Source organism: Salvelinus sp. IW2-2015, linkage group LG35 (assembly GCF_002910315.2).
Source record: "Salvelinus sp. IW2-2015 linkage group LG35, ASM291031v2, whole genome shotgun sequence".
NCBI lineage: Eukaryota > Metazoa > Chordata > Actinopteri > Salmoniformes > Salmonidae > Salvelinus > Salvelinus sp. IW2-2015.
This window is the reverse complement of record NC_036874.1, coordinates 1681112-1692560: the sequence shown is the minus strand read 5'-3', so window position 1 is coordinate 1692560 and position 11449 is coordinate 1681112. Positions and strand designations below refer to the sequence as shown.

Sequence of the window (11449 nt, the reverse complement as noted above, 5' to 3'; positions counted from 1 at the left end):
TATACAGTAGATAGTGACATACTACAGTAGAGAGAGTATAACAGCCATGGTGAGGCTATATACAGGATTGAGGCTGGTAACAGTTCGTAATGCTATAACAGCAGTGAGTTAATTGAGGCAGCAGCATAGCATAACAGTAGAGGGAAGGCTATAACAGTAGAGACGGCTTGTCATCTAGTGTGAGGCTATGAGGGTGACAGTAGCGAGCTATATACAGTAGCCGAGGGCTATATACATGAGAGGCTATATACAGTAGGAGAGCTATATACAGAGTAGCGAGGCTATATACAGTACGCGAGGCTATATACCAGTAGGGAGGGCTATATTAACAGTAGGAGGCTAAATGTACACTAGAAGAGGCTATATACAGTAGATAGGCTATATAGCAGAGAGCTATATACAGTAGTGTAACGGCTTATATACAGTAGTGAGGTAGTATACAGTAGTGAGGCTATATACATGAGGCTATATACAGTAGTGAATATACAGTAGTGAGGCTATATACAGTAGTGAGGCTATATACATAGAGAGGCTTATTATACACGTAGGAGGGTAATATTACAGTAGTGAGGCTATATACAGTAGTGAGGCTATATACAGTAGAAGGCTATATACAGTAGAGAGGCTAATAACAGTAGAGAGGCTAACTAGTACATAGTGAGGCTATATACAGTAGTGAGGATAACAAAGCTTACGTAAGAGAGGCTATATACAGTAGAGAGGCTATATACAGTAGTGAGGATACAGTAGTGAGGCTATATACAGTAGTGAGGATACAGATGAGGACTATACAGTAGTGAGGCTATAAATACAAAGTAGAGAGGCTATAACAGCAGTGAGGCTATAACAGTAGTGAGGCTAATACAGTAGAGAGGCTATATACAGTAGTGAGGATAACGTAGTGAGGCTATATACCAGTAGTAGAGGCTATATACAGTAGAGACTATATTACAGTAGAGAGGCTATATACAGCTAGGAGGTATAACAGTAGAGAGCTATAACAGTAGGAGGCTATATACAGTAGAGAGGCTATAATACAGTGAGAGGCTATATACAGTTAGTGAGGCTATATAACAGTAGTGAGGCTATATACAGTAAGAGAGGCCCTATAACAGTAGAGGAGCTATACAGATAGGTGAGTATATACAGTAGAGAGGCTATATACAGTATGAGGATACAGTAGGGGGCTATATGACATTAGTGAGGATACAGAGTGAGCGATACAGTATAGTGAGCTATATACAGTAGAGAGGGCTATAACAGATGAGGCATGAACAGTAGTGAGGCTATATACAGTTAGGAGGCATATACAGTAGTGAGATACAGTAGTGAGGCTATATACAGTAGAGAGGCTATATACAGTAGAGAGGCTATATACAGTAGAAGGCTATATATACAGTAGAGGGCGCCATTAACATAGTAAGAGGCTATAACTAGCAGTAGGCTATATAACAGTAGAGTACAGGCTATAAAGAGAGAGCTATATTACAGTAGAGAGCGCTATAGTACGGAGGTAGTGAGGGCGCTATAAGTAGTGAGGCCACTAAACAGTAGCTGTAGGCATATACAGTAGAGAGGCATAACAGAGAGCTGTATACACGTAGGGAAGGCTATATACAGTAGGAGGCTATATACAGTAGAGAGGCTACATACAGTAGGGAGGCTATATACAGGTAGAGGAAGGACTAGTATCATAGGGAGACGCTATATACAGTAGAGAGGACTATATACAGTAGTGAGGCTATATACAGTAGAGAGGCTATAACAGTAGAGTAGGCTATATAAGTTAGATAGGCTATATAGTAGCAGTAGAGAGGCTATATACAGTTAGAGAAGGCTATAACAGTAGTGAGGCTATAACAGCAAGGTGAAGGCTATAACAGATGAGGCAGTATAACAGTAGAGGGCTATAACAGTTAGAGAAGCTATAACAAGTTAGAGAGGGCGTTATATACAGTAGGGAGAGTAAAGCGCGAGCGCTATATACAGTAGGAGCTATAACAGTAGAGAGGCTATATAACTAGTCAGACAGAGAGGCTATATGGAACTAGTTAGGGAGGACTATATACAGTAGAGAGGCTATCATACAGTAGGAGTGAGGCTATATACAGTAGTGAGGACTTACAAGTAGTGAGGCTATATTACAGTAGGAGGCTATAACAGTAGGTGAGGCTATATATCAGTAGGAGGCAATACAGTAGCTAGGCAGTAACAGATAGAGAGGTTTACATCAGTAGGGAGCTAATATACAGTATAGGCTATATACAGTAGGAGCTATATACAGTAGAGAGGCATATACAGCATGGAGGCTATAACAGTAGGAGCTTATACAGAGAGGTAAACGAGTAGAGAGGCTATATACGGGAGTATACAGAGGGAGGCTACATACAGACACGGTTAGTCGGGCTACTTGAGGCAATATGGACATGTAGGTATAGTTAGTGACTGTCACACAACTGTGATTATTATTATTATTTGACCCTGCCTGGTTCATATGAACATGAACATCTTGGCCATGTTCTGTTATATCTCCACCGGCACAGCCAGAAGAGGAGTGTCACCACTCAGAGCCTGGTTCCTCTCTATGTTCTCTCCTAGGTTCCTGCCTTTCTAGGGAGTTATTCCTAGCCACCGTGCTTCTACATCTGCATTGCTTGCTGTTGGGTTTTAGGCTGGATTTCTGTACAGCATTTTGTGTTATCTGCTGATGTAAAAAGGGCTATATGAATACATTTGATTGATTGATTGATTGATTGATCAAAGCAGGGACCGAGAGACTGAAAAACAGCTTCTATCTCAAGGCCATCAGACGTGTAAATAGCCGTCACTAGCACATTAGAGGCTGCTGCCTATATACATAGACTTGAAATCACTGACCATTTATATAATGGAACACTGGTCACTTTAATAATGTTTACATACTGCTTTACTCATCTCATATGTATATACTGTATTCTATACTACTGTATCTTCGTCTATGCCGCTCGACATTGCTCGTCCATATATGTATATATCTAAATTCCATTCCTTTACTTATAGTGTATTGGATATGTTGTGAAATTGTTAGATATAACTTGATAGATATTACTGCATTGGCGGAGTTAGAAACATAGGCATTTCGCAGCACCCACAAAAAATCCACACACTATATCAGCCAGGTTACTATCACAACACATATCAGCCTGGTTACTATCACAACACCTATATCAGCCTGGTTACTATCACAACACTATATCAGCCTGGTTACTATCACAACACTATACAGCCTGGTTACTATCACAACACTATATCAGCTGGTTACTATCACAAACATATATCAGCCTGGTTACTATCACAACACTATATCAGCCTGTATTACTGTATCACAAACACTATATCAGTCTGGTTACTATCACAACACTATACGCCTGGTTACTACTGTATCACAACACTATATCAGCTGGTTACTATCACAACACTATATCAGCCTGGTTATTACTGTATGACAACACTATATCAGCCTGGTTACTATTGTATTGCAAGACTATCAGTCTGGTTACTATCACAACACTATATCAGCATGGTTACTATTGTATTGCAACACTATATCATTCTGGTTACTATCACAACACTATATCAGCCTGGTTACTATTGTATTGCAACACTATATCATTCTCGTCACCATCACAACACTATATCAGCCTGGGTACTATCAAAACACTATATCAGCCTGGGTACTATCACAACACTATATCAGCCTTGGTTACTATAACACAACACTACATCAGCCTGTCCACAACAACAACATTTTCCATATATCTGAACATAGAACATATATTGTACATCCTAATGGGCTCACCTGGAGCAGGTTGTTGTAGCGAGAAGGTTGGACCTGTCGAGAAACAGAGGCTTTTGGTTCCACAGCAGGCACCACTGATTCTTTAGGCTGGACAGGTGGTTCCCTCCGCTGCTCACGCTTATCTGGTTCCTCTGGCTGCCAGGCTCATCTGGCTCCATACGGGGGTCTGCACCATTATAGGGGAGTTTGTCACCACAGGGGGTAATACAACTGAAAAGGGAGGCCTGGTAACCCGGGAGGCCCTGGTGGGCCGATGGGTCCTACCAGCCCACGAGGTCCCTCTGTTCCTGAGGATCCCTGTCTGGCCTCTTCCCCCTGAGGGCCCTGGGCTCCCTGAGGACCAGCCTGTCCATCTCTGCCCACCAGGCCCTGAGCTCCAGGTTCTCCCTTCTCCCCTGAGGTCCCAAGCCGACCCCCAGAACCCCTGTAGCCTTTAGGCCCGAGGGTTCCAAGGCCCCTGGGGCCCATTCAGCCCTGCCACCCCTGGGGGCCATCAGAACCCTTCTCTCCTCTAGGGCCCTGCACCCCCGCCACTCCCTTGTCCCCTCGCTCCCCCTTCTGACCCTGCTGGCCTATGGGCCCCTGAAGTCCCTTGTGCGCCTCTGGCCCCCTTGGTCCCGGAGGACCTGAAACACAGGAGGGGAACTTCCTGATTACATAAATTTGTGGCAGACCAGGGGGTTTGGTCAAAACGTTTACACAGATCAGACACGGACAGAGTAGGATTAGCTCAGTTTCAAAGGTGTTTATTCAAATAATAGTCCAAAAGAAAAGAATAGGTCTCCCCCAAGAGACCCTCTCCGGGATACCGTCTTCTGGGCTCCYGGTCTTGCTGTATCCTGAGGGGATCAAAAACTGWACTCCCTCCTGTTACCTCTGGTACCGTCCCCAACTATACGGGAGTCCTTTCGTCCCCCAGTCTCTTCCCTGTGTGCTGCCCTTCTGGTAGCTTTAAGGGACTTGTACAGCTGATGAGCAATCAGCCCCTGATTACTCACCAATCCCCAATCAGCCGCAATTAGTCCTGTCCGGAGAGCCCGTCGAGACCTGGCACGTCCAACAGATGGAGCCATCGCCTCGTGATGTTTACTCCGTCTGTCACCAGGCCTCGACGAGTCTCCCCCTGGTGGCTGAGCTGCTGTACGCCACAATATATACAGTACAGTCAAAGGTTTGGACACACCTACTCATTCAAGGGTTTTTCTTTATTTTTACTATTTTCTACATTGTAGAATAATAGTGAAGACACCAAAACTATGAAATAACACATATTGAATCATTTAGTAGCCAAAAAGTGTTAAACAAATCAAAATATTTTATCTTTGAGATTCTTCAAAGTAGCCACCCTTTGCCTTGATGACAGCTTTGCACACTCTTGGCATTCTCTCCACCAGCTTCACGAGGTTGTCACCTGGAATGCTTTTCCAATAGTCTTTCCCACATATGCTGAGCACTTGTTGGCTGATTTTCCTTCACTCTGCAGTCCAACTCATCCCAACCCATCTCAATTGTGTTGCGATCGGTTGATTGTGGAGGCCAGGTTATCTGATGCAGCACTCCATTACTCTCCTTCTTGGTCAAATAGCCCTTACACAGCCTGGATGTGTGTTGGGTCATTGTCCTGTGGAAAAACAAATGATAGTCCAACTAAGCGCAAACCAGATGTGATGGCGTATCGCTGCAGAATGCTGTGGTAGCCAAGCTGGTTAAGCATGCCTTGAATTCTAAATAAATCACAGGCAGTGTGATCAGCAAAGCACCCCCACACCATCACACTTCCTCCTCCATGCTTCGCAATCGAAACCACACATGCGAAGATCGTCCGTTCTTCTACTCTGCGTCTCACAAAGACACYGTGTTTGGAACCAAAAATCTCAAATTTGGACTGAAAGGACAGATTTCCACCGCTCTAATGTCCATTGCTTGTGTATATTGGCAAGTCTCTTCTTCTTTTTGGTGTCCTTTACAACAACACAACTGATTGGCTCAAATGCATTAAGGAAAGAAATTCCACAAATGAACTTTAAACAAGGCACAGCTGTTATTTGAAATGCATTCCAGGTGACTACCTCATGCAGCTGGTTTAAAGAATGCCAAGAGCGTGCAAAGCTGTCATCGAAGAAACTTTGAATTATATAAAAAGAAATGTAGCCTTGATTTAACTAGGCAAGTAATTAAGAACAAATTCTTATTTTCAATGACAGCCTAGGAACAGTGGGTTAACTGCGTGGTTCAGCGGCAGAACGACAGATTTCTACCTTGTCAGCTCAGGGATTAAATCTTGCAACCTTTCGGTTACTAGTCCAACAATCTAACCACTAGGATACGCTGCCGCCTCAAATATAAAATATATTTTGATTTGTTTAACACTTTTTTGGTTACTATATGATTTTGTTTGTGTTATTTCATAGTTGGGATGTCTTCACTATTATTCTACAACGTAGAAAATAGTAAGAATAAAGAAAAACCCTTGAATGAGTAGGTGTGTTCAAACTTTTGACTGYTACTGTATATGAATTTGTAGGGTGGTGAAGATGATGACGATTACTATAGTAGTGTTATATAATACTATTATTATATGTATAGTATTCTATATATTACCCTGTAGGATGGTGAAGCTGGTGATGATTACTATAGTAGTATTATATAATAGTATTATTATATGTATACTATACGTTACCCTGTCGGACAGTGAAGTTGGTGATGATTACTATAGTTGTATTATATACTGTATAATAGTAGTAATAAATGTATAGTATACTACATATTACCCTGTAGGATGGTAAAGTTGCTGATAATAACTATATTATTATTCAATTTAATAGTATTATTATCTGTATAGTATGCTATCTATTACCCTGTAGGATGGTGAAGTTGCTGATGAGTTGGGATTGTTTTCTGTCCACCATCTTCATCTCCTCCATAAAGAGCGACAGGCTGTTGACCTCCCTGTCCAGCCTGTCCGTCAGCTCATCCTGCTGGGCTTGGAGCTCCAGCCCGTCCCCTCGGACCTCCGCTACACTACCATTCAGCCCCAACAGCAGGTCAGAGTGGTGAGTCACTGTCTCAGCACAGGTCCGCAGGCTGTTCAGTTCAGAGCTGATTATTCCCAGGAGCTGATTGGCAAAGCTGAAGTTCCCCGTTACGCGGTTGATGTCCCCCTCGTGGCTGTTGAGGCGTGCCTCCATCTCGTCGAAGCGTGAGGAGGTGGTGTTTTTGTGGTCTTTCTGCTGGTCCTTGAAGAGGCGCAGGCTCTGGTTGTGTCCCTCCGTCAGGAAGGAGGTGTTCTTGGTCTGATTGATCAGTGTGTTCAGCTGCAGACCCATGTCCTCCAGCACCTCCCCATTGGACTGAGCCAGGGCCGAGTTATTGGCTGTCAACACCTGCAGGTTCTGGACCTTCTCTCTCAACCAATCAGTGTCCGCCTGGGTCTGTCTGGCTGTCTGCTGCAGGCCCTGGAAATAATAATAATAATCATCGTCATCATTATAAACATCGTCATTAGTACTATAATAACACTAATCCTAATGACTATAGTGTGGGGTTAAGGTTAGGGTTAGGTGTGGTATCTCAGTCGCACATGAAAGTTGTTCTTCAGTCTCTGCACGGCCTGTCCTGCATCCTCCACACTGCGCTGCAGGGCACTGAGCAGACGACCCTGCTGAGCCTGTGTCCTGTTCAGACTACTGATATCCACCTGGAAAACACAGTTATATATCATTAGGGGCACTTTGACTGAAGCTATATATTAATAGTAGGCATTGAGTGATGCTCAATGTTAAATTAAAACCATATTATCTAAGCCAAAATGTGACCCGATTCAGAAAACTAGGCGTATGTCGCAAGTCACGACTTCACAGGAGAGCCGTTTGAACMTAACAAATYTATTTTCATCAAAATGCATTTTTTGGCAGAAATGCCTTCTCGAACATGTGAACTTTCATGTCCCTTAATATCAAACTTGAACGCTATCTGTAAATACGAATAAAATTGTTCAGTTACGAGSCTAGTTGGTTTAGCCACAGAAAAACAGAGCAATCTTCCTGCTAGCCACAATTGGCTGAGATAATGAGTGGGCTGGACATGCCGAGAGATGAGTTTGGATTAGTCTGCCATATAGCACGAGGCTGTCTATTGGAGCTGGTCAGTATGRTTAGGTAGTCGTGTCGAACGAGGCTTTAAAAAAAATGTGCATGGTAAAACTGCATAAACCTAATGTCAAGTTTCAAATGTACTGTTTACTAGCTAAKATTAGCTGGCTGGCTCACTAGCTAATGTTATGTGTATGCTCTGCACTTTCTGGAGGACTAAGTTTTGAAATAAGTGGAATTCGAGTATGATAGCTAAGGAGATGGAGAAAATACCAGTCTGGATTACATTGTCGAACTAAGGCAACCATTCATGGCATCAGACAGGAGACGCGRCTAACCACGATGTATACTATTTTCAGATATTACACGTTTCTAATTTTGACAGAAAGTGGTTTCATTTTAAGTGTACTATTAGCTAGCTGACGTTAGCTGGCTGGGTCGCTAGCTAACGTCATGTGTATGATCTATTTCTTCGTATCTCAGACACATTTGCTTGACTAGTTATAGCCATATAACATGGTTGGTTAGCTACCTGCAGATTCATGCAGGGTAGTAATGTCATGAGTTGTGATTATGGTCCATTGTTTAGCTAACTAGCTACATGRCTTAACAACATTTTGACAGTATTTTCATTTCAAGTTAACTTCTTTGGTATAAGGGGCAGCATTTTCACTTTTGGATGAATAGCGTGCCCATAGTGAACTGCCTCCTACTCTGTCCCAGATGCTAATATATGCATATTATTATTACTATTGGATAGAAAACACTGACGTTTCTAAAACTGTTTGAATGATGTCTGTGAGTATAACAGAACTCATATGGCAGGTACAAACCTGAGAAAAAATCCAAACAGGAAGTGAAAATTCTGAGAGTGGTCATTGTTAAAGTCATCGCCTATTCAATTCCCTGTAATATATGGATCTGTTTGCACTTCATACGCCTTCCACTAGATGTCAACAGTCAGTAGAACGTGGAATGAAGCTTATGCTGTGTTGGGACCAGATGGGAGGAGAATGAGTCTGYCTGGCTCGCTAACTAACGTTACGTCATGCYTTGGGATTCATTGTTTCCCTAGCTAGCTACCTAGCTACATTTCTTATCGTCTTAGTGTACCAYAGTGCAGAATAACTGATGCATTTGAACGCACGTTGAATATGTTTGGTGTCAGTAAACGTCGGCAACAAAGCGTAATTCAATTGTTGCCAGCAGCACAGTTAGTTACCAACGCTCTGGATATCATGAAAAAAGCCTAACCAGCTCTGCTAGGGGGAGTAAAATGGTCAGAGTGGGGTGTTCTCTCATTATGTGTCAGGATGTAGCTAGCCAATGTTAGCCAGTTGTGTGCTTGACTATAATTGTGAGGTCAGAGCTTTCGGAACAACCCTACTCATTAGCCAGAGCATCCAGAGTGCGCTCTGCACGTGAAACCACAGATAGAGCAATAGYGKGAGTAATGTTCAGTGAGCTGTTCTCTCTCTCTTAGATGTCTGGAAGTAGCTGGCAAGTTAGTACAGAACGGTTGGATCAACCCTTAAAGAGATGGGTGGGMCTAAGGCTTAAGAGGGTGTGAACAATGCTGAATGGGTGTAGACAAAGTAGGCTCTCCAATAGTAGTACKAAAACTTTGAAAGACGGTTTTCTCAAAYGTGAGTTTACAAGTTGATCAACAGTCAAAGCAGAATACTTTCCCATTGTTTCCTCAAATGCAGTGTATGATATACCGTTTTGTAGTTTTGAGTCTCTACTTTTATCCAATGTAAAAAACAGAAATTCAAATGTTGCTACATAAGACGGAATCCAGGTGGTGAGTCACATAAGACACCAATGTCAATGAAAATTCGCAAATCAGCTTGATTGGAGGTACAGAACACATTCGCTCCCTCTCTAGCTGTCCGGCTGTTACCGAGAACCATGTACCTGTCATGATCCCTCTGGAACTTTCATTGCGGACACCTGGCCCTTATTCCCACTGACTGTACTTGTATATATGTGCCCTTTGTTCCCATGTCCGTTGGTGGTGGGAGTACCTATGCATTGGTGAGCTGATATGCTGCGCGCTATGTATATATTGTGTGTTACGGATATCGTCCCGTGGCGTTCAATGAGGTTTACCCTCGCCCAGTGTTTTTGTATACTGTTTGTTTTGGGTGTAGGATAGGTGGACGGTAGCGTCCCACTTGGCCAAAATCCAGAAAAATGTAGCGAGCCAAATTCAATATATTTACTATAAAAATCTAACTTTCATTAAATCACACATGTAAGATACCAAATTAAAGCTACACTCGTTGTGAATCCAGCTACATGTCAGATTTCAAAAAGGCTTTTTGGCGAAAGCATAAGATGCTATTATCTGATGATAGCACAACAGTAAACAAAGAGAGTGCAGCATATTTCAACCCTGTAGGCACAACACAAAACGCAGAAATAAAACATAAATCATGCCTTACCTTTGACGAGCTTCTTTTGTTGGCACTCCAATATGTCCCATAAACTCACAAATGGTCCTTTGTTCAATTAATTCCGTCCATTTCTATCCAAAATGTCAATTTATTTGGCGCGTTTGATCCAGAAAAAAACAGCTTCCAATTTGCGCAACGTCACTACAAAATATCTCAATAGTTACGTGTAAACTTTGCCAAAACATTTCAACCTACATTTGTAATCCAATCTAGGTATTTTTAATGTTTAATAATCGATCAATTGAAGACGGGACTATCTTGTGTCAATACAGGAAGACAACAACTGACGCTACTTTCGAGTCATGCACCTCTCTCAAAAAGTACACTTCAAGTGACACTCATTCAAGATGGCCATACTTCTTCATTACACAAAGGATACCTCAACAAATTTCCAAAGACTGGTGACATCCAGTGGAAGCGGTAGGAACTGCAAACAAGTCACTTAGAAATCTAGTATCCCAATGAAATCTCATTGAACAGACAGTGAGTCCCCCAAAAAAATCTGAATGGTTTGTCCTCGGGGTTTGCCTGCTACATAAGTTCTGTTATACTCACAGACATGATTCAAACAGTTTTAGACACTTCAGAGTGGTTTCTATCCGAATTCTACTAATAATATGCATATCTTATATTCTGGGGATGAGTAGAAGGAAGTTGAAATTGGGCACGCTATTTATCCAAAATTGAAAATGCTGCCCCTATCCGAGTGAAGTTAATCCTCCATAGCAAGCTGCTCTCTCTGCACTGATTGTTGAATTCATTTAATGACCTTAATCTATAATGTTCTTTATTCAGAGGTTTAAAAAGGAACAGAAGGAACCATATAATCCAGTCCTTTTTTTAATTTGATTTGAACCAGTTCAGAACTTTATTTTGCTGGTTGGGAAAGTGGAACCAAACAAAATAATAAAATGGTTCTGTTCAAACTAAAGGATTGGAAAATTATTTGGGTTGTGTATTAAATGGTTGTGTGTTGTGTGTTGTAATGTTTGTTTGTTGTAATATATTTATTTTATTTAACTAGGCAAGTCAGTTAGAGACTTTTATTTACAATGATGGCT

General features: G+C 42.1%; 1 protein-coding gene across 1 annotated transcript in view; it reads right to left on the bottom strand.

Moving 5' to 3' along the window:
* The window catches only part of LOC111958611 (collectin-12), a 58036-nt gene that overhangs the window by 5018 nt on the left and 41569 nt on the right, over positions 1–11449 (bottom strand). Inside the window, exons 5-6 of the mRNA XM_023979874.2 lie at positions 7419–7535; positions 6696–7293 (exon numbers count right to left, since the gene is read on the bottom strand). Of these exons, the coding sequence (XP_023835642.2) occupies positions 6696–7293; positions 7419–7535 (715 nt within the window). The remainder of the gene's footprint in view (positions 1–6695; positions 7294–7418; positions 7536–11449) is intronic.